Source organism: Lactuca virosa, chromosome 1 (genome assembly GCF_052849685.1).
Source record: "Lactuca virosa cultivar CGN04683 chromosome 1, Lactuca_virosa_CGN04683_v6, whole genome shotgun sequence".
NCBI lineage: Eukaryota > Viridiplantae > Streptophyta > Magnoliopsida > Asterales > Asteraceae > Lactuca > Lactuca virosa.
In genome coordinates, this window is record NC_136426.1 from 210,092,752 (window position 1) to 210,118,062 (window position 25,311).

The window sequence follows — 25,311 nt, forward strand, 5'->3', positions numbered from 1 at the left end:
CATCTTGATAAGGAAAAAACAATGAACATTATAATGGTGTGTATGATGGATGTAGTTTATTAATACGTTTTAACAGTCAAGATTTCGTCTCAACAACAATATCTATTTTATGGATAAATGTGTTGAAATCCCCAACAATCAACATGGCTACCTCAGATGATATACGAAAATTGTATACCTTGTTATTGTGTCATGTTTATGTTGGGTTTTTATTCAAAAACTAGTTTCAAAAACATAAGATTTAGGCAACGGAAGACTTGATAATTTGAATAACATAAAATAAGTTTATAAACTACCAAGGATCTTCTTGCAAAGTTTGGGAAGAAAACAAGCACCAAAGTAGAAGATGGAGAAAATTACAACCTTTGTAGTTCTTTAGATCCTCCTGGGAGGCTGGGAAGTTGATGAAGAATGTAGAACTTTAGAGACACCAACAATGAATCAACTTGATGTGGAATGCTAGTTCTTTTTTATAAAACTCTTAAGACTCTTAAGTTTTATGTTCTTATCAAAATAAGAACGTAAAGAGAGCATAAGCAAGAGTGTGATCTTCAAGTCTTCAACTAAAACTAGAGAGAAACACACATACATACATAGTTATGATTTTTTGCATGAGTAGTGAAAGAGATATGACAGCCTCACTTTATATAGAAAATCTTTGGTCCATAAGTTCTTAACACTTTAAGAACCCATACCCCTAAAGCCTATGTGTTCCCCATACTTCAAGCCACGCCTTTCTTTTGAATAAATTAATCAAAAGACCATCACTTCTTATTTTAATCATATTGTCCATGTTTATCCTTTTAGAAGAGTGTTCTTTTCATTAAACAAATGAAAAGCCCATACTCTCTTTTGTCTAGCCATATTTCTAAAATATGAAGGTAAAACAAGACAAATGCCTTTTATATTTTATAAACCAAGTTTATAAAATATAAACTTTAACTTTTTGGTAAAAGACAAAATAATTTATCTAGTCCAAAATGTTGTGCATGACTTATTCATTCATACCATATGAATTATATATATTGTTACTTGCTAATGAAAATTATTATTTCCTAGAAATAAACAATTTCCAATTTAATTATAAGATTTTATTAAATATTTATTAAAATTAGTTTCTAATAAATAATCAATTATATCAAGTTGTTGTTAGTGTGACCCTTTAGTATCATATGTTAATTAGCAATATCACTTTAATATGATTATTGAGCATACTAGATCTTTCAGTTTAGCAACCAACCTGAGCTTAATGTTTGCAAATTTATTACCTAATCAATCTCTCACCATCCTGTAACTTTTATCGGTTCATTATTGTTATAAAAATTATCCTTAAATTTTGAAACCAACACTATATCAATCTCATCATTTCCATTGGATGGTTCATCTCACTGTTTCCTACATAAGTTACTATAGTGTTATATACAAACCCATTGTGTAAATCATAAACCATAAAATTGTAACTGATCATGCAGTTTAGTCAATTTAAAATCTCATTAGTTGTATCATATATGTATAATTGAGCAAATTTTTGTTTATTATGGGTGTGAGGCAATAGGCTATCATCGCTATGGTAATTTTGACCTTGAATTTGATATGTATAAGGCCCTTTACCTTTGTTCCTAGAAGTATCTACTTTTCCACCCATACATGTAAATTCAAAAATCATGTTGTATCCCCTGATATTTTCCATAAAGTGTTTTCCTCTTATGTCATTAGACTGAAATAGTTGCTTCAATTATTCAGGAGGATTTTCCAATTTCGGTATCATCACTTTCCCATAAAGACAACACAAGCCAAATGCATTATGATGTTCCCTCTAATATCGTCTTTTCGGTTCATTATTATTGGTTTGATTTATAGCACACTTATTACTCCGCACCACCTAACTAACATGAGATGTTGATGGAGCTGGAATGTTCACCGGTTTTGTACTCAAGATCAGTAAAGACATTATGTAGATTATCAAGAAGATGTATACATCCATATGAAAAAGAAAAATAAATAAATTTTTTTATACAACGTCCAGTCAATCTTTTAAACTTAAATAAAAAATATTTATTCGATTTTTTGTATAGCTTACACTCTTTCTCGTCATTTTGTATTTTCATATGTTTACAATGGTTGTTATGTTGCTTAAGTTTATCCAAATCAGATATCTTTCCTACAAAAGTGTACAAAATTGGATTTTCGTATGTTATAGTCTACTATTATAAATAGTAATGAACTTTGTTTCAACACTATAATCATCATATAAAATAGTTTGTTGTGTAATACACTTTAATCAATATATGACATGTTTCTTTTTGTATCACGCTTACTTTTAGCTGCCTTTCTAGCAATCTTTGTTGTGGACTTTGTGGTGAAGTATTCATTCAGCCTACCTATTACCATATAAGTCTCAATTAATCTACAACTAAAATTTGTCATATTTTCACAATTTTAACTAAAAACAAAGTGTAAAAATTTCACATATTATTCACATGGTAAAATATAAATATCCTTAATCAGTTACCTTCACCTTAGACGCTAGTTTGAGTATACAAAACAATATTATCTTTTAAAATCAACCACTACAACCTATTTTATTTTGATACTCAATGACTTTAGCAATCCTGACTTTACGTGCAAGGCCTGCTTCATATTTCCTTTACCAACATCCATTGATATGTTTCCTGACACACACAAATTAAGTATTTAACATTTAAAAGCAACTATAAGTTTTCGTGACCGACATTATATTTAGGATATAGTTTGTATAATCTACTTTGAGTCATAATTAATCCAATCACTTTTTTCTCTAACCATGAAGCGTTTTAGTCTGCTTCTTTCTGATCTTACGTATTCTTGCTTGACGTGCAAGAGCTGCTTTGTGTCTCCTCATAACAACGTCCTTTGATCTACCTATTTCCATAGAAAGTGATCGTTTTAATAGATAATTTGTACAAAGAACTGACCAATTTGTCATTAAAAACATTTAAACTAAAGATAACCAATACATTACATCTTAATTCAACAAGTTTCACTATCTAATAAAACCTAAGCATTATATTTGTGTTAGTCATACCATATTATCTATACTCAACCATAAAATGAAAGAAAGAAAGCAAATAAATACATTAAGATGAAGCAAAAACTTCATATGATTAACAATCATTTTCTCACCGAATACTTCTCAAACTACATTTATCTATACATTTTACTTAAGGGATGTAAAATTCTAAATATAAGTAAACCCATGATTCTTCAATAATTCTGAACGTCGTGTACCTCCCTAGTAATTTATTTAAAATAATTCCAATCTCCTTATAAAGCTACATGAGTAGTTTGTACTCCGGTCCTCTTTGTACTATTTTGATAACAATGTAGGTTCATAATAAAACTTTTTTCCTTTCGGTAGACATATATAGATTTTTTTCAAATGGGATTGAAGATCATAAATTCTAACAAAACTTGCACGTATTCCTTGACAATATGCACCAAAACCAATTTATAATCATGTTATATCTATTATATTGTGTTTTCTACATCTGTTGGAGAACATCGAGACAATGTACGTAACGTACGTATTTCATATATGTGTAATCGTGTAGTGAAACATTTTGCATGTTCATCAATAGAATGATCATTAGATCTAACGTCATTAGCTCTTCGAAAAGGAAACATATTCATTTCCTACAAACAATATAATAAACACATATATAAAAAGAGATCAACACTACACATTTATATATAATAGTCTTGTAACTTGTTTAACTTATGATGATTATATTTTTTGTCCTTTGAAACTTTAACTTCACGCTCATTATCATTGTGTTCGTGTCCATGAATGATTTCCCTTTATAATGAATAATAAAGTTGGTTTGCCTCTTAATGGTGACCTTTTGATAGCACTAAACGGAAATATTAATTTCTAGATTCATATTATCATTACATTTGCAAATTAAACTCATTAATTATGACCTTTTGTGACCCTTCAATGATTTGTCTAAAAAATGTACGTAAAAATCGTCTACCTTTACTTACAACCATGTTCTGTCACAAATATAATAATAAATAACTATAACAAATATTAATATTAATAATTAATAACTATAAAATAAAACAATATACCTAATACTATCACTTCTATTTCATTGTTCACAAATAACATACAAAAAACTAATTACTCAAACATACAAAATACCAAAATGTACTAGATATATTAAAAACATCATCAAAACAACCTAATTACTAACTAATTTTCTGTGCCTAACCTTATCAGCTCCATTTTGTGTCAATCTTCTTATTCATAAGCTCAAGTAATATTGTCAAAGTAGCCGTAATCCGGGTATATCTTCCTCTTGATCAGAGGAGATATAGCTCAGCATTGAATCGAATGTTCAACAGGTCAAAACCTTCTACATTTGTTAAAAGTTTCATCTTATCTCTTGAGTCTTTAATGGTCTCATACACCAACTCAATTAGAAATAATATCATATCCATATCCCTTTCAATACCTTTTCCCATTGATCTAAGTATAGGGCTCTTCTTTGTGTAGTTTGCATCATTAATAGTCAAAAAATGTCATTTAGTAAGGTCTTGGCTTGGTTACCCTATAAAAGATGCAATGACACCTACTAATGTTAGGTTACAAGATTATAAAAGTGATACGACTTATAAATACGATATATACATGACACACAAAAAGAAGTCTTTTGAACTTCCATTTCAAATACAATATAGATGGTTATAATTAATTACTACTATTATAACGACGCCAACCTACTAGCCACAAAATCACATATCGTAATCATAATTATGACATCAAATTAAAATTGACATATTGCAATAAGTTTAATTATAGATATACACAATAAATTTAGGAGATACACCTACCAAATATTCATTATTATCTTTATGGATATCTGTAACTTTAAATATAAAAAGACTACCCATACAACTCCATTCTTAGAAAAAAAAAATCATTTGTTCTCTCAAAACAAAATCACTAAAAAATCATTTGTTCTCTCCACTATTTCCCATTTACCAATTACCATATTCAAAAGGGAAAAATTATCAAGAAAGAAGACATATGTGTTTCATCCTTCACATTAAACAATAGACCCCTGAACCTTCGCCTTGTATGAGGCTAGCTCACTGGAGCGTTTGTGCGATGGTGCCGCCTACTTCGAGATGTGTTTGAAAAAAATATCAAGAACAAAGGCATATATGTTTCGTCATTTGACCAATCCATTATGTGTTTCATTTTTTGACCAATCCATTGAACTTCCATATCAGGCTCCTTTGAAAAATTTATTGAAATATGCGTTTCTTCCTTTCAGTACTCCATTGGACTTTCATATCACTCTCATGAGTACCATAAACACACTCCCTTGTCATGATCAAACAAACAAACAAACACATTAAACCAAAACGATCACAAAACTCAATTAGCTAGCTAATACGTACGGCATATTGCCTCCAAAGAGGAGAAAAAAGAAGATTCTAAAGACATATCAGATAACTACCTCATGTTGATGAATTACAACACCAGCATGCACACATATTGTTTCCACAAAGCGGAACAAACCGGATTATGATTTTTTATACAAACGAAAAAGAACATATCAACAACCAATGATAAAAAGAATAACAAATCAATAAAAAACTCAACAACCAATACACTATCCACATAAAGCATCATAAACATATTATTTGTCGAGTAGATTGTCAAACACACCTTATTTATACACCCAAGAAAGACCGGTTACAAAGGAAAATGGATGATCAAACATTGCCAATAAACGAACAAACAAACAATGTAATGGTAGGCCAGCGAACAACCATTCCGAATCGAATGACACATCAGAAAAGGACCCCTTACCACGGGCTATTTTTCACAAATAGTGTCAAATTAGCCATGCCATGTAGTCATGAAATGTGAAACTTTCGACACCTAGAAAAAGTGTTCTTATGTTATATTGAATAACGATTACTTAACTAAGTGGCAACTTCGAGTAACAACAGCAACCATGAGCCAAAAGGTCCTCCAAGAATTTGTTATTGTGTTGTACAGTACAATCTAGCGATGCACTTTGGCTTTCTGGTGCATTTTCAATAGATTCTGATAATTGTTCTTTTGCCCTCCTTTTGGATACCTTCTTGTTTTCTCAACAGCTCTCATCTATGGTACAAGTTGCTTAAGGTACAAATTGGATCAACGCATCAATGAATTTAAAGTCTCTATGCTCATATTTCTTGAACGTGAGATTCCTACGTGACGTGGAACTTGCCTCTGTTGTTGGCTTGCTGCGACTCCGGGCCTAAATATATATTTTTTTCTTTTATCATCACATACAAAAAAATAATCACAATTAACCCTATTGTACCTTTGTAAACACTAAAAAACAAATCAACAGCCGAATAAACACACACACACACACATATTTGCATATTAAGGGCCAAAATTAGTTCAGAAACTTAATGATCCTGGAAAAGAAATACACATCTAGAGTTCATATAATAAATTCTAAATAATTGTTGGGTTTGTACATATACTTTGTTCTTTAATAAAACTAGGACCTTGTGTATGTTTCAACTTTCAAGTGTAGCAACACTGGTTTCCATGTTGTTGTCTGCACACTAAGTGGAGAAAACTTCTCAAGGGTATGGTAATGAGGGTATGCACCAAAACAATGATAATGAGGGTACCTTGAAAAAATTGGTATAATTGGTAGATTTAATCTACATCAATGCCATCCAAATTATAAATCAACTTTCATTTCTTCATATTAGAACATTTTTCAAATTCCACTGCTATAATTTGAAAAATCTACCCTATTAAGAAGAATAAAAGTACAATGCTATAATCACGTTAATTTTTTCTAAGTACAATGCCTTACTATGATTAAAATTGAAAGTATAATGTTGCAATAGAAAGAAATGGAAGTAAGATGCAAAAAAATAATCCACAGATAATTGAAAGTACGTTGCTGTTTCTTGCATTTAGCCTTAAGTTAATTGTTAGATTAATTCATTTGCCTACAAGAGGACTGGGAACTGTAGGAGATAGAACACACATGCTAAGTTGTGATTGTTGTTGGTGTACTGAATAAAAAACAGAAAAGACATGCAACTCATCGATAGTAAAAGGTAGGAAGCATTTTTATCAAATTAACACTATGCAAAGCAATAAACATGTAGAGCAAGTAATTTTACCCCCTTGCAACCTCTTCATACGTTCTTTTTGCAGTACAAGTGAATGTGAAGTTTTTATGTCAAAATGAATATGGTTTAAATAAATAAAGTTGCATATCCTCATTATCATGCTCCCAAGGATTTTACCCTGTAGGTGATTCTTTTTATAATACGTTGGATATATTAAAAGACATGTTCTTGTTCATTTTTTTCCTTCAAGAATGTAAATTACTACACCAACATAAATTGGAACATTCAGCTTTCGCATTATATTGATTAGCTCTTAGATCCCTTTTTTCATTGTATGATTGTATCTTGTAAAGTTTTAGTCAAAATTTAAAGCATCTCAAGCATATAGACGGATGGAAGCTTAAAAGGAACTTGTGTAGACATCGAACATACAAGAGGTAGATAGCGGCTTTTTTAGACACATAAGTTCATATTGGAAAAAACTTATCAGGAAGTGCATATGTAACTTGTTTTTTCCTTCTAATGATTTAAATATCTATTGGTAAATTTTGAGAATAAGATCAGTTTATTAATGCAAAGAAATGTGTCTTATGATCAGCTACGTAGTGCAATGGCCTATGTTTTTTGGTGGTGGGGGGGGGGGGGGTAAATATAAAATATGTATAAACAGAATGCATCCAACCGAGTATTGGATAACTTTTGAACATGAACACTTGGAAGATCCAACTTTTTGAGAAAAAAAAAAAACACTAAAAAAAGAACCTTCAATGTCATTAGAAAACATAAAAACAAACCTAAAAGACAGCTGATTTGTTTGTTCTTATATTATGCGACAGGAAAAGGGTTTTTGGGATATAAAAGTACCTTAGGGCCCATCCTCAGGTACACGACCAGACTTCCTTTGAGAGAGAGCTATGAAATCCACTTTCTCATCTAATGAAAAGAAATAGATTAAAGATTTGAAATTGATTGCAGAAAACCAAAGTATGAATTATTTACCATCAAAACTTTATCATTTTAGTATCTATCAACTCTAGATAAAATGCAATGCATAAGAATGATATCTACCTTTAAATTGGGCACCATCTCCACACAGATAATCTATATCCATGGAAGACCGCAGCATTCGATCTTTGCTTAGGATGTATTCTCCGGTTGTTAACTGAAATCCAGAAAGATCTCCACTAATGATGTGATTCCATGACTTGTAATAACTCAACGCATCTTCTTCTTCTTTATCTATGTCTTCATCATCATACACAAAACTCACCCCACACTCAATTCTAAATTTATAAGAAAAAACATCTGGTTTCTCCCTCAGGATAGTAATAGTAATGTGGTCACCATATTCCATCTCATTCATCCCAAACATCCAATGACTTAACAATGACACACACTCTCCATTGGTATCGAATACACTGCCTATGTAATTTTTGTATATCCAGGTGAGGTTCTTTGTAAAATTATTAATTTTGATCACCGGTAAATCAACGACAATACCTTCTCCTAATTTTGTCAGCATATAGCAGCAATTTAATCCTGTGAGCTTCTTTGGAGATGATGGGACTGTAAATGATATTGATGGCCCAATGCTTTTATTTGTTATCCAATTCGGCATCTCTTTATCCCAATAACTTGTGCTGAATATTCCAAACTCATAATACATCTGCCAAATACAACCACCTTCATTAATTATATATACACACATATTCACAAGGACATATAGCTAACTAGACCAAACCTGTATTTCAGATTCCTCTGATTCTCTATATTCAACAGAAGTTGTCGTGTGGCTTCCATTAAGGAAGTCTAGGTTAGTCCAGCCCAAACAATGTAATACCTTTTCCTCAATAGCTGCCATTGGTTGGATTTTGACCATACCTTCAAATTCAAACGATGAAAGTGCCAAGATCATATGTCCGAGAAAGAACTGGAGTGGGGACATTTGTCGATCAAATACAACTTTTTGTAGCAAAGGATTATTAGAATGAGAATCAAGGTTCAAATGTGTGAGTGTATGTGGAGGATGCTCGACTGACGTAAGCATATTACAATTTTTCATACCAAGTGTCTGAAGCCTAGGAAGGCTTCTCACACAACTAGGTAGGGAAACAATAGGATTTTCATCTAGATTTAATTCCTTTAACATGGCTAGGCAACTGAAGTCCAATGGAAAAGATTCAATGGACAAATTATTATTCTTAAGTAACAGGCTTACTAAATATCTCGGTAAAGAAATCGCAAATAACTTTGAATAACTTGGTATAGCCTCCAAAACAGTGGAGGAAGAGGTTATTGTGTTTGTGCCAATGTTGTTAGCCTTGCTCATTTCTGGTGAATCCATACCTACATCTTCTATTCTAGATTCACCAAGATTACAACCCTCTAGCAAAAGTGTTTCAACCTTCTTCAACATGCCTATGATCCTTGGAAGTTTTCCTAGCTTGTTGCAGTAGCTTAGATCAACGACAACAAGTTCAAGACATTGCTCAATTGATTCACAAACATCAAGCATGCCAATACAACCTTTAAGTATTAATCTCTCAAGTTTAGGGATGTGGTCAAAACCAAGAAGACTCTGAAGCTCTTCACAGAAACTTAAATTAAGAATCTTCAACGATCCAAGCAAACTTTTATCTTTTGAGCACGATCCAGTTAATTGCTGAAATTGAGATAAGTTAGAATAGTAGTGAATTTTATCAACTCAAACTAGAAGAGTAATACATGAAGATAAGTTACCTTTGGCCTCTTATGAAGTCGTTCTGGATAGCGATAACAAATCCCAAATGATTCAATATTGCTATATGACATGTCAAGTGCAACCACATTCTCCATTGGTAAGTCTGAAGGTAGAGACTTCAAAGGGAACCCATGCATACACAACCATCTTAATTCTTCTGGAAAGTTCTTGTAAGAGCCGGTTATTTGCACATAATTGAGTTGTAAAAGCATTAATCTATCCATCTTACTCAATGCATCTGTTTTCAACTCGATTGGTCCATGTAACTTCTCTTTCTCAAGCATTCCCATGTCAAGGGTGAGGCCTAGAACATTTTCCGTACCCTAACAAAACAGGGGATGCAAAAATAGTTTCAAAATGTTAGACATGTATATAGAAATACAAAATGCTTTAAACAAGTATACATGACATCTTAGCTTTTTTTGTTTCAACACGTTAAATGACTCATAGCCCCATATTCGACTTCGTTTCCAAGGCTTGTAAATTGATTCCTCACGTACCACAAATCTTCCCATCTCTTGAACCAATTCATGCATCATCAATTCATTATTCCATCCGATACTAAGAAGGCATTTGTCGATGAGATTAGTGATCCCAGTTGTTGTTTCCATATCACATGCCTCTAATATTGTTATGGTATAATTTCTATCCATTCCAACAAAAATACAAGCAATATGCTTAAACAAGTCCTTTTCATTTTTTGATGACAAAGAGTCAAAGCTCGTTTTTAAGACATTATTTATAGGTGAATCATTTTCTTTCTTTAGTGTATCTATGTACCCCTCCCAATAAGTCACATCTCGATTATGTAGAGACCTACCCAAAACTTTAAGAGCCATTGGATGTCCTTCACAATACTTCACAAGTTTTTCTGACACCTCTTCATAACCTGCCTCAGGATCATTGCACATAAATGCATGATAACACAATAGTTTTTGTGACTCGGTCTTAGATAAGCCTTCAAGCTTGTACTGTGCATACTTAGGTTTACAGTTCGTTTTGAATAGTGAACAACTTTTTGTCAACCATGCATCCTTTGTTGTTATTATGATTTTGGTTCCAGGATGAAAACCTTTACTTCCAAGTAACGCATCTAACTGATCGAGACTACCAATATCATCAAGAACTAGAAACACCTTTTTACGGGCCACTACATTCTCTATCATTGAGGTGTATATAGAATCATCAAGAACTTGAATAGAACTTGGTTTTGAAATGTCATCACATAGTTGTTTTTGTACATCAAGCACCCCATTATATTTTTCATCACATTTCCTACTAATGTCTTCAATGAAGCTGCTTGTGTCAAATTCATGAGAATGTAATGCATAGATATATTTGGATAATGATGTCTTCCCGATCCCACCCATACCCAAGATAGTGAGTATATCTGTTGTACATGAGGATACATCTTTTAACCATGAAGTGATGAAGTTAATGGAATCCTCCATCCCAATAAGTTGTGGTAGTGGAAACCTTGAAGATATACGTAATCTACGGAAAATGTCCTTAACAATTTCATCAATAAACTCTACCTCAAACCTGCAATTTGATTTTAGTAAAATCAAAACATAACCCAAATAACTACCATGTCATACTGTAGATTTAATTTTCAAATGAACCAAATCAAAATTATATCATATTAAGCTATTATATAATTAAGTTTTTCATGTCATAACTATTATCGTATTTGCACTCCTAACCATGCATGTAAGCATTGAACATACAAAGTCACAGTTATCATCTATAATAAGACCAGAGCCACCAATGTAATACAAGTTTTCATTAACAGAGCACCAAAGCTCATTGTGTTTCCACAGAACCATCGAACTTAAATCTCAACATGGTTTTGCATGAATATGAACACAATGTCAGTGAATAGTTATAACTTAATCTTTAATACTTACAAGTAAAAGCATTAATATATCATAATAAAAGATGATATAGTTTGAAGGTAGAATAATATAAAAATAGTACATGCATTACAACTGTTCAAAATTATGGTTTCTTAATTAAAATCATATTCATATAAAATCATTAAAATGATCTATCTACATGAACTAATTTTGATAAAATAATAGATGCATTGGACATGTATTAAAATTAGCAGGATAGTTTAATTTATTTATTTATTTATTTATTTTTGTAAGAATAGTGTCACTTTCCAATAAGTTTGCAAAAATGTGGTTGTTAGAATACTATTTGCAAAAATTGTGATCTTGACCGTAGTATGAAAAACGAGTCTGATTGTATTTAGGGTATGATCGCTGTTAGGATCGTAGCATCGTAGGTAGGATTGTTGAATCAGGATCCGATCCAATATTACTTTCCCTTGAAATTTTTTATTTAAATTACATATTTGAAAAAAAATGAATTTTGCACTTTATGTCTTTTACCCAGCTTTTTACCCTTTACCAGTTAACATTTATCATTTTGTATTGTGAGTTGTGATTAATGTTTTGAAGTTTTTATAGTTTTTGAACGAAACTAAATTTTGAGATATTTTTCATGTTTTAAAATTATAAGTTAAAATTATGTTTTATTTTGTGGGATCTTAGGATCCCGATCCCAATCTTTTAAACCAAAAAACGATCATATGTAGGATCTCGATTTTGACAACTTTAATGGATTCCATATAGTTTCACTTCAGACCCGTATCATTGTTTAGGTTTACCCCTTTAAATTAATCGTATGTTACCTTTGTATCCTTTATATTAAATTACATATTTAAATATTTACTTTGTATCCTTAATATAAACAATCTTATTTATATCTTTATTATATTTTTATATTTAACTTTTATCTAAAATATATGGAGTTAAATGTTTATATAAAAATTTTAATAAACCATAACATTAAAGAATCTCCTTTGTATCCTTAAATTAATGCAAAAAATAAAAAAAAATACTATTAAAAATATACCCATAAAATATATAATAATAATAATAATAATAATAGTAATATTATTATTATTATTATTTATTTATTTATTTTGATATTTTCAAAGAAACGTCATATAAATATGTTTTTAGTCTATAAAAGTTAACTTTTTAACTAGAAAATACTTATTTAATATTTTTATTTCTTTTGAAATATAATAAAAACCAATTTAATTATTATTTTTGTTAAAATAAAGTGAAAAAATGTTACTTATCAACTATATGGCAATTTTTGAAGAAGGGTTTTTCTTAATTTGTTTAACCTAATTTTTATTATAAATTTTATGAACACTTTTATCAAATTCAATTTAATAATTTTGATAAATCAACAAAAAGGAACTTTATTGATAAAAATTATATTATATATTTTAAATCTCATTAATATAAATTATCATCGTCATAAAAATTTTAAGGTTGAAAATAGACAAACAACATCTAGCATAAATGACTCTGTTTATATAAGCTTCATGACCAATTCTATTATTATTATAAACAATTGCTTTTAGTATTACTATTATTTTAGTAACCCTCATTAAAAATATATATAATAAATAAGATAATTAATATTAATTTAGTTTTATTAATTTTGAAAAATAAACTTATGATTAGATAGTATTCGGTATGATTGATGTATAGTAATTAGTTTGTGTTTAGTTAACACATAAAACAATATAATTTGTATCACATAAGCACTTACAATAAAAAAAAAAATTTGAAAAGTGTTTGATTAGATAAAATAAACAAACTAATGTGTTTCTATTGAAGATGACTTGAATATGTTTATTTAGCCCCGAGTAATAATAGAGTAATTTTAAATGAACTCTGCTCCCCCAACTACTTGAAGTCAATGGTAGAAAGGTAGGGCCATGACCCTATATATTTTTTCAAAAAGAAATCTAACAGCCCTACCATTCTTACAAAATTAAATGTATAAAAAAATATGCGTATTTGATGAATATGACGTGTTGAAATGTATAAGGAGAAGTTTATGTTGAATTTTCATGTGCTACTTAAACAATATTAAAGGAGTGTGGAAATATGGGTAAGAATGTAGTTACCTGCCATTTGCATCCTTCCCTTTTAAATTAGCAACTTCTCTAAGTGCATTATTCCAAAGCTCTATCTTTTGAGCCCATTGACTTTTTTTACGTGAATTTGTCTCTGCATGCATCTTGTCTCTATGCTTAGCCATTGCATCTCCGAAGCTATTTTGTTGCTTCCTAACATGGGTGGGCTCCACATGATAAAAGATGGGGATTACAATATAGTTGGATGTCATACGTTGCTGAAGGATTAGCACCAATTCATCAAGACACCATGTTGAAGTAGCATAATTCTTCGACAATACGATAATAGAAGCCCTAGATGCTTTAATCGCACTCTCCAATTCTGGTTTCAGATCTTCCCCTGTTTCAATCTCTTCATCATCCAAAAAGGTAGCGATATTGGCATCCATGAGGGCATTATAAAGGCGATTAGTGAAACTATGACGTGTGTCAACACCTCTAAAACTTAAAAATACGTCATATATATGACCATGAGTTGATGAAGAGGATGAAGATCGTTCTGAAAGTTCAGAGAGAACAACCATTATGAGTTATGGGTGATGGTCCTTCACCCTTCCCACGATTTCTGTATCTCAATACGCTATGATTGTTGGTTTGATCGCTTACGTCTTGTGTCTCAATCACAAGATCTCATACACATCGTCCCTACAAAATATCCAAATGATTAATACCTTACGCAACATAAGTCTCATCAAAGAATATAACCTCAACAATAATACCTTATAGTCTTAAAAATAATTTTTTTAAATAACAAAACAACAGTTTTCATCTAAAGTTAAGTTAAACAAACCTAGAAAAAATCAACACCAAATACCATTCTAGAAACAACTACAAGATCCACTATTACATCCCAGGAAAGGAATTGCAAAAACGTATTGGCAATTTCCAAATTTCACTAGACATGAACAAATAAGTAAAATATCCAAACGCAAGAAACAAAAAATTTCTTGCAATGGTTGTTTGTAGGACCCCGGTATTTTGCAAGAACAATCTTTTCCAATTTGAATATATCCATCCAAATGATATGAATTTGAATCTAACAAGTCACATCGTTTCATAGCTTTTGATTACAAAGTATGTACTACATGAAACTTTGGGGTAAACACACTTTATACACAAGTATATAGATATCACCTTCAATTTTGAGATACATCTTTCCAAAAACGATCTAATGACTTAATTTGCTTTGTACCCCCCTAGAACATGACTTCAAGTTAGCAAAACCCCACTTTTAATTACAATGCCCACATGGAAATACTATTAAATGGATGAATCCAAGCACATAGATGAGAAAGTGGCTAAAAGCAATTGCATCTGAAAGTAGATATTATCCCTGGTTCATGTAAGACAACTGACAGCACAACTAAAACAAGTAGTGCTACAAAGGTGACTCAAGTGACAAGTGACATAGGCTTTGACCAACATTATAGGTGTTAAATTTACTTTTTTTTTTTTAACGGAAGGGTTAGTGGTTAGAAGTTAGTATCACGAATTTGTCAATGCATGGATTAAAACTCGAAACCTCCAATCTAAGAGGCAAAGCCTCTACCAAGTGGGCTAGTCCCACATTGCCGTGTTAAATTTACTGTTAATATCATAAAAGACTATCATTTAACTTTTTTCTGGATTAAACCTCAATCTATTTTAATTTCCTAAAAAAGTCTTTGCGTTTTTCTTTTAATTTTTTCCAAGTTGGCCCTTTTAATAGATTTACAGGTTTTAGACAATATTTTTCCAAAAAAACCCTTAACTTTCTTTTTTTCCTAAAAAAACCCTTTGATTTTTCCCTTTTTTTCGGAAAAAAAACTTCACATTTGAGAATTTTCTTTGGAAAAAAAGCATAGGATTTCTTTTTACAGAAAAGCACTAAAAATTTGAGGGGTTTTCAGAAAAATAATTGGAGGATTTCTCAGAAAAACTTTTGTCTAAAACCGGATGACTATTTGGAATAAATTGAAAAATGAAAGGTCTTTTTTAAGAAAAAAAAAACTGAAGTTAATGTTTAACATGAAAAAAAACCAGATTATAAGGTGTTTTGTGATATTAATCCTTAAATTTTAAAAAGAAATCCATTATCAGTTTGCAAATAGGATAATATCACTATAGTCCAACCAACTCTTCGGTTTTGATTTAATAGGTCATTTATATATTTTATGGTATTCAATGTCCCTAAATTATTATTTTACGTCATAAAAAGAGGAATGACTCCATTTTGAATCCGGTTTCACCGATTACAACTAATCCAAATGACTTTTATTTTTCAACTAACTATTAGAAATTACCTATTCCATGTGGCTTTTTTCTTTTTCTTTTTTTACTATTAGAAATTACCTATTCCATATGGATTTTTTAAAAGGGAAAACCCCAAATACGCTAGACCTATTATACCCAACCTAACTAAAGCATACACCACCATTTCCTACAAGATGTCATGGGTTGACTCGTTCTACAAGTTAACATCGTGTGGCGCTTAGCGTACTTGTGGCTAAGTTAGGCTAATTTATTTCCTTATGATATATTAACGAACTAGAAAACAAGCAACTAAGGCTAAATACAAGGGAAACAAGTAGGTATATTACTTCAAAGTCTTTATTTTACAAGGCAACTCTTGATGGATAGTACCAATAACCTCTCTCCTATTTACATGGCTTCCATATTATTCTAGACCATTCTTTGATGTCCTAGACAGGTCTAGGACTTTCTTGGTTCTTCAAACATGTTCTGGAATGTTCCATACTCTTCCATGGAATTCTGTTATGTTCTAGAACCTTCCAATATCAGCATCATGGAATATTGGGTAGATTCTCAAGTTGGATCCTGATTTTGTCATGCACTGACATGTATCGATCCCTTGAACTACATGGTTTGGTACTTCATGCCTCTTGAATTAATCGTTATGACCACGAATCGTTTTTATGTAATTCCTTCTTAATAGTTATTGTATTGTACTTCTTTATCTTCCCAACCTTCTTGGGACCTTTGTCTAGTTACATGGTTGATAACGTTTGGGTAGATTCTCAAGTTGGATCCTGATTTTGTCATGCACTGACATGTATCGATCCCTTGAACTACATGGTTTGGTACTTCATGCCTCTTGAATTAATCGTTATGACCACGAATCGTTTTTATGTAATTCCTTCTTAATAGTTATTGTATTGTACTTCTTTATCTTCCCAACCTTCTTGGGACCTTTGTCTAGTTACATGGTTGATAACGTTTGGGACCTTTTTCTACTTCTTTCCAAAGATACAATATGAATGATTGAACCTTTAGGTAGCGTTTGGCACACGGAATAGAACTGAACTGGACGGAACAAATCCATTTAAAATGGTGTTTGGCGTTGATGGAACAAAAAGTCAATGGGACAAAAATGTGGTCAATGGGACTAAAATTTGTAAATTTAGTCCCACCCAAAAGGGTGGAACCGAGTTGGACTAAATAAAGCCATCTTTACCGAGACTAAAATACCCTCGTCTTCTCTACTATCCTCTAATCATTATGCAACAATTATTTTATCTATTGCCTCTCTCGATACGTCTATTTTGGTCGTACTTCATGAGAATTCTACATTTTCATCCTTTCTGTCTTCGAATTCCAGTATCTTCTCAGGGCATACCCGATCCATGAGTTCACCTGATACGATAAAGCTGCTAAGTGCATCAATATCTTTCCAGAAACCCTCAAAGCATTTGGTCGTGTGCTTTCATGCGCTTTATCATTCAACAAATCAAACAGTTGACTGAAATCATATCTAACGGAAGATGAAATTTTAAAAATCGATTTAGGTTGTAACAGAGGGCGATTACGTTTTACACAATAATCGATTTAGAAGAAAGGAAAGGGTGAATATGTTTTTACAGTCACCTGCTTCCTGTTGATGTGCGATTTGTTAGTGAATCCTCCATGGTTGTAGTTTCTATGATTTGTTCCGGAGTCTTTAACATGTTTTCAACTTGGGAATTGTGCTTGAGGTTTTTTAACAGCCCATCGTTTGATTTTTTTACGAAGCTCACTGTGTTATATATTTGACAGTAGACCCTTTGGTATTTTTATGTTGCCGACCCATTATTTATAATCATACAAATTTGTTGTTGAATCAAAAAGTGTATAATTCTTTTTGTTGGAATAGAGGTTTCATTTTGATTTATAACACTCGAATTGAATTTGAAAATAAACATACCCAAATATGCTTCTACGATCTAAACGATTTATTACAGATTTTATTAGTTTCAAAACAACGTTTATTGTTTTGTGATATGTGATATAAGGATAATGTGGTAATTTTGACGTGTCATTCTATTATGTCCAAGTTTTACCAAACGCTAAACAAATAATTGTGTCCTGTTCTGTTCAGTCTAGTTCTGTTCAGTCCAGTCCACTTCGGTCCATGTGCCAAACGCTGCCTTAGTGATATACATGGTATTGTCATTTTCGAATGGCATACTCCATCTAGGAATTCTATTCCTAATACCATGATATAGTTGTCCATGGGCACATTTACCACGTTAATGGTGCCTTCACATTCTACCATTTTCATGGGTATTCCACGTCAAACTCCTACGATAGGATTGGATGGAGAGTTGCATTATATTCTAAAACATTCTACTATTTTCTAGGATATGCTAGACCCTTCCAATGTCTTCTAGGGTATTCTAGAATGTGCCTCTATTTTCCGCAACATTCTATAATATTCCAAAATTTTCTGGTACGTACTAGATTTTTCTTGAGCATTCTTTATTGTTGTAACGTTCTCTGGATGGGCCTGGAAACATCCGGAAATTTGGTATGTGACAGGAACTCTTTATGTTCTCATGTACACAATGATGCCTAAACCTTAAACAACGATGTTGGTCGGTGAGCAATACCCAACTTGTTTCCTGTATTTTGAGCAATACCCAACTTGTTTCCTGTATTTTGATTCACCTTACTCTTTTTCTTAAGAGAAACAATTTGGGTGTTTGTTCTACTGGGTTATGTAACAACAATAAACTAGTTTGTTATTAATTAATTGTGCCAATAAATGCATCAGTTACAAAATTTAAACCAAGGACCAAAACTGTCAAGTTTAGCAAAAACGAGGGTTGCACGAACCGAGTTTTCATACCGCCGTAGCACGGGTATGAGTTGGAGTAAAACCATATATACAAGCTTGTAAGTCTATCATAGATTCAAGCCTATAAACTTACATGAGTATGCTCTTTCTACCAATGTGGGACTAATTCTCACACCCACCTCACTTGCTAACTTTTATTCTCGAATACCCATATTTGAGTATCGATATCTCATTCACATATACTCCGTTTTGGATATACAATATATCGTTTCAAATTTCTCATGGAGAAGAACACAAACTCACTAAGAGTATATTATATATACAACATATGTATATATTTATATATGTCTAAAGTTAGTAAAAATATAACATTTATACTAAAACTTCTAACAGTTTATCTAGTCTTTTGGTAACTTTAGTGATCACCCACTAGGTGTTCGATGTAATGTCAAAGAGAGATGCAGGCATCTCTCACATGGTGGAAATGGGTGGCTGGCGACATGACCATATATACCTTGGAAATAGAGGAAATCTATAGATAAAAATATGCATATTGAAGTACCTAATGATCTTTAATGTTCCCTTTCTTTCATACATACTAATAAGGGAGAAGACAATTTTTTGTAAACTCAGTCACATGAAGAAAATCCTTCTAATTCACTTTCCCGTGTCTTTATTTTTATTTTTAGAAAGAACATTAGTATCATGTTCTGCATACTTATAGTTGAGCTTATTATCACCACAATGGGAAATAAACAAGCATCAACGCTTTGCATTGTCACTTTTGTTTCTAGAATCTGCATCTTTGTAACAATGGAACACAAAGAGAAAAAGGGTTTACATATTGAAGGGCGGCGGTGGTGGATGGTGGAGAGTAGGTTAGGAAGAAGGTGATGAGAGATAGTGGTGGTGTGAGGTGGAAGATAAATAATAATAATAATAATAATAATAATAATAATAATAATAATAATAATAATAAAGTGACTTTTCATGGTCAAAGGCCACATCATGCCATCTCATTGTCACGTGGACACAAACAACGGTAACCGGTTAACCCCTTTACATTTTAAATAGGGACATTTTTTACACTGATTTTCATAGTTTAATACCCTACAATACTAACAAAAATACATGAACGGCATTTTCAACCAAAAGTCAAGAGTACATGGGCTCCAGTGACTTTATCCCTTGCAAACAAAGGGTGTATACATTAATCGACATAGATCTAGACTCTCCACTAGCAAAATCCTAATTTTATTCATAGAATATAACGCCTAAAAGTTCTTACAATCTGGCTTCAACAGATCAGTAGCATATTTACCACCCAATTTATCATTTTCAAATACTAAATAGAGAGGAGTTAACCCTATGTAGAAAAAATCAACAAAAGTAATTCAAATAATTGAAACCGCAATCAGCTGTTAATGAACAAACAAATGATTATGATCTAATTTTATGATTGATAAGATAAAATAGTGTAACGACATGTAAAACTAACTTGTAAAAATGTGCCGACACAGTTACCTGCATACAGAATGATAACCAGACATGAAGCGAGAGAATAGAGTAAGAGCCAACCGCAAAGCGACAGTGAAGGATGACAGGTGAAAAGCACAGAGCGGGCGGAGGTGAGCCGGCCTGTAAATGGCGAGTGTCGACGATGAAGGAAGGTAGACGAAAGATGGGAGACGAAATCTGTTTGAGTAAAACAGAATCAGAAAAGAAACGAATAGCTATTGCACTGAATAATTGATGCTTTATTCAAAGATTGCTGGGCTTTTAATATATTTTAATATGGCCCACAAATATAAGTCAACGCCAACGACCAAAATTTGCACATTGGTTGATTCAAAAAAAAAAAAAAGAATTAGTCTTGCGGAAAAGTAAACACGCGGCAAAACCCGTCAATCCCTCCTTTAAACTAATTATAAGAATTCTAGATGTTTGGATCCATAAATTGTTTTAATTGGATTTTGAATATGATTTGGATTTAGATTGTTTGTATTTAGATGGATTAAAAAATAAAAATCATTTATGTTTTATAATTTTGTTTTGTTTGGAATATATTTATCCTTAATAACATAAGTGTCTTCTTATTTTTTGTCTTGTTTATTTTATGAAGACAAAGTTACAAAAATGGATTATGTGTTTAGTAAAATGTCACTACTACTTAAGTTTTTGCATTTTTTTGATGGGGATTATCCTAGTGGTTTAAATTTATTGTGTTGTTTGTCCCCAGCCTAGGACTTTGTACTTGGCTCAATTGTTTGTTTTTGAACATGTACATAGGTGAAAAAAGCAATTCCTCAAAATCGGATCTCATTAAAGTTATGGTTTACTTATTTTCTCTTTTTTTTTCTTTTAAATTAAAGTTAGTTTAAAAAAATATAAAATAAATTAAAAATCATATAAAAGTTATTTTATATGGGTCAAGGACCAAGAAGTAGAAACCATAGGGACCATTCGTGTAATTTTAACTAAAATTTATAATACCTTGAAATGTAAAATTAAAACCCTTAAAAGTTAAACATCGGCAATATGTAGAAAATCTGAAATAAGATGATTAAGATCATCATTACCAAGAATCGTTAAATTGATAATCTTGAACTATTAAAAAGAGATTAATGTTAATCATGATGAGCTATTAATCTTGAACAATTAAAAAGAGATTAATGTTAATTATGATGAGATCTAATAGCGACTCTAGATACGATCATTGAGAGTTAATGGATACAAAACAAAAAGTAATCTAAACCCCTAATATAAAATTTAATTCTCAAGAGAGAATATGTAACATCCTAAAAATTATGATAAAAATTTCTATAAGTCATCAAACATAGTTTCCAAAAGTCATAATTATAAGTCGAGTGTTGATATACACACTCCACTCTAGTCACACTTTAATCTAGTCTATAAGTTATTATAGGTTATTATTTACTTAATCATTTGACTAATTTTTACTATTTATTAACTTATTATAATATAATCATTTTATTAACTTTATTTTTCAATTATTAATTATTTCTTACAATTAATAATTTCTATTAATCTTATTATTATTTAAATAATAGTGTATAAATAAATAGTAATAAATATGACTTTTTTTCTATCCACGTCATATTTTTTTAGGGTAAAAATTTTTAGTCTTTAACTTATTATTGTGATTTACATATGTTAATACAACTATTTTTATTTTAATTGGACCATTTATTCATACTATTTATTTTGAAAATTACATTATTATTGTTAACATTATTATTTAATCATATATTATTATTAATTTTCAACCTTATATTTTTATAAGATAAATAAGACAACAACGATATAAATTTCAAGAAAAATATATTCTAAACAAATCCTCACCAATCTTTTTCTTTTAAATTTCAAATATTACATAGCAAAAATTTGAGTCAAAATAAGCAACAACTAATCATTTATAGTCATAAAAGATCTTTCAGTAGGTTTCAGATGCTTATAAAATTCTAGCCGCGACTTATACATAGTTTGTCATTCGGTTGCTGACTGGGCTTTGTGGCGGATCCACAATGACGCAATAGGAGGCATTGGGTATTCTCCTTCCAATTGTACCATCATATAATGATTGGTGTACACAAGTGCAAATGTAAGGACCCGATGATTTTGAAACTCTCTAGGACCTCTCTAAAGAGGAAAAAAAGTTACGGGCCCTTCAGTGGTCAAAAATTAAACGATCACACCAAACTTGTTGGCTATCAAGATGCCTGTCTCAGGCATAAGCATCCAATGTTTTGTTGGTGCTGACTTAGTCTTCGTAAAGAAAGACAATGAAGTAACTACTTCATCGCATCCAACGAAAACTCTTGCATAGTCGTCATATGAACTCAATAACTCATCTAACAATTGTTGACGGATGTAAAGCCACTGATCTTCACCATATCCAAGACAAACGGCTACTGATCGGAAACCACAATTTCCATCACCCAATACATTTTGTATATGTGTGATGTACGGATGAAATATAGATGGAATTTCATCCAACAATGAATTATGTCCCAATGGTGGTTCATCGTTCAAGTCAATCTTGTATGCACACTGGCCTATCCGATCCTCGTTCAAGTCTGCCTGGTATGAACATTGCCCTGTTGGTTCCTCGTTTAAGTCTATGTTGTATGAACATTGGCCTATTGGTCCTCGTTTAAGTCTATGTTGTATGAATATTGGCCTATTGTTCCTCATGCGAACCCATGAAGAATGAACTATGCCTGGCTGGATCATCATTCAAGTCCATGAATGATGAACTATACCGTGGTGGCTCCTGATTTGTGACATTCCCAAAATCACGGCCAGAAAAGACCGGTTTAATTTATGCTTTTAAATAAAATCAGAGAAATCCTCTGATTAAAAGAGTTGCGGAATTTGTTCCCAAAACAAAATATGATAAAATAAAGTTTATCAAAGCATTTCATCAAGAGATGCGTTTTCATTATATAACAATATTCGGGATGTCATATTCCGATAAACAGACCAAAAGCATAAACAACAAAAGATAGACCAAACAACAGTTACATATAACAACTGGTCTAATAAACAAAATAACTTGATGATTCATCCATCTTATGCCCTCGCGCCACTACCTGTAATACAAATAAACTGAGTGGGTCAGGCTTGGGAGCCTGGTGAGCATATAGGGTTTTCAACCCACAATAAATAATTATATTTAATTTCACCAACAATCCAACAATAACCCGATTACCCATTCCCGTTATCCTCACTTTACGTCCCTAAAACAACATCTATCTCAAGGGACCTAATCTAGGAATTTCATCGGGACGGACATTACTGCAAAGGGGTTTCCTCAACAGTAGATGTCCTAAAGGCAACCATGAGGGGGATAGAGTACACCGGTGAACACATCGTTCACAACACCTACAGGTTATGAACCTGCTAGCGTTCCACAGGACTGTCTAGAAAGAGTCTGTGGTCGTTATCCATACTCCGCTGAATAACTAGATCAACAACAACAACATCGAGGCCTCTCATCTGTTTATCACACATCAACTATCTACCCATGTTCTACCCAACATATTTAGTAGATAAAAATATATATTTTTATACATAGTTTAAAACTTGTATAGCATTCTCATTCAATACATATTCCAAACATCAGATGAGGCACACACACATAACACGTATTTCATAGAGAATAAATCATATCTATGAGATAGAAGAAAGTGAATATACATTCACACACATAACAACAAAATATACACATAACACGTATTTCGTATAAAATACTTCATAATTATGCGTTAGAAGAAAGTAACTACACACTCACTTGATCAGAAGATGATCAGACAGCACTGCGGCTTGTAGAAGTAGTATTCTTCGGTAGATCTGGAAGATCTTCACACACCGGGCTTCTCGCAGGCAGAGCTTCGGCTCGGAAACTCTTTTCTTCTCGGGATCTTCGGGCTTCGGGACTCGCTTCGGGTCTCGGGATGAAACCGGGGCTTCGGGGGTACTTCGGGATGGCTATAGAGGGTATGTCGGGAGTGGGAGAGAAGGGATGGAGCAACCATAATCGGCTGGCCCTTCAAATCTATTTATAGGGCAAAATTAGCCCTTGCCACGTCGTGGCACCTTTTTCACGTCGTGGGCTTGTTCGTCACTGCATGCGTCATCGCAAGTTGCGTCTGGGGGACTCCCGGAGGCGTCAGAAGACTTGCCACGTCGTGGCACTGCTTGCCACGTCGTGGTATCTGACAGTTTTGGGGTTTCGCGCCCCGAACTTCAGAAATTCATAACTTTCGCATAAGAACTCCGTTTTCGACGTTCTTTATATCGACGCGTAGGTGAGATTATGCTCTACAACTCTAGTTTAGACTCCGTTGGCTAATTTTGACTTTATTTTTAATATATTATAAATATATTACTTATATATTATTTTTAGTAGGCCGGGACAGGAAAACTCCGTTCGAAATTCATAACTCCTTCATCTGAACTCCGTTTTCGTCTGTCTTTTTATCGTTGGACTACTATCGACGAGATCTTCGACTCTCGTTTAGATTGTTTCGGTTAAGAATCACTCGATCTCATATTCGAACTTCGGGCTGTACACTGCTAAGCCGAAACTTCAAAAAATCATAACTTCCTCATACGCAGTCAGATTTGGGCGTTCTTTTTATGCACGCTCTCGGTTTAACGTATTCTACGACTTTCGTTTAGATTACTAAGGCTAGATATCGCTCTATCTTAAATTCGTATTTTACGTCATTCAGCGTCGTGCCGGTTCTGTCGCGAAACTTCGACAGGTCATAACTTCTTCGTTATAACTCGGATTTCGGCATTCTTTATATATTCGGAAACCTCGTTCCAACTACTACAACA

The 25,311-nt window shown here is 32.3% G+C and overlaps 2 protein-coding genes across 6 annotated transcripts; both read right to left on the bottom strand.

Moving 5' to 3' along the window:
• Positions 1-5,617: 5,617 nt before the first annotated feature.
• On the bottom strand, positions 5,618-10,284 carry LOC145164413 (TMV resistance protein N-like). Of its 3 annotated transcripts, XM_079083146.1 has the most exons (6): positions 9,886-10,284; positions 8,888-9,808; positions 8,647-8,812; positions 8,215-8,568; positions 8,011-8,079; positions 5,618-6,302 (listed from the first exon to the last, which is right to left on the bottom strand). In XM_079083146.1, the coding sequence occupies exons 1-5, from the start codon at positions 10,174-10,176 to the stop codon at positions 8,012-8,014; spliced, it is 1,800 nt and encodes a 599-aa protein (XP_078939272.1). In that variant the 5' UTR covers positions 10,177-10,284; the 3' UTR covers positions 5,618-6,302; position 8,011. The 3 variants fall into 3 exon arrangements, with proteins under 3 accessions (XP_078939272.1, XP_078939259.1, XP_078939266.1); XM_079083133.1 differs by having other exon boundaries at positions 8,215-8,812; XM_079083140.1 differs by having other exon boundaries at positions 5,618-6,320; positions 8,215-8,812.
• On the bottom strand, positions 10,210-20,677 carry LOC145164429 (disease resistance protein RUN1-like). 3 transcript variants are annotated; one of them, XM_079083156.1, is made up of 3 exons: positions 20,524-20,677; positions 13,884-14,537; positions 10,210-11,428 (listed from the first exon to the last, which is right to left on the bottom strand). In XM_079083156.1, exons 2-3 carry the CDS (start codon positions 14,414-14,416, stop codon positions 10,210-10,212), a joined length of 1,752 nt encoding a protein of 583 aa, XP_078939282.1. In that variant the 5' UTR covers positions 14,417-14,537; positions 20,524-20,677. The 3 variants fall into 3 exon arrangements, with proteins under 3 accessions (XP_078939282.1, XP_078939277.1, XP_078939280.1); XM_079083151.1 differs by having other exon boundaries at positions 20,470-20,677; XM_079083154.1 differs by having other exon boundaries at positions 20,444-20,677.
• Between the last annotated feature and the right edge of the window lie 4,634 nt (positions 20,678-25,311).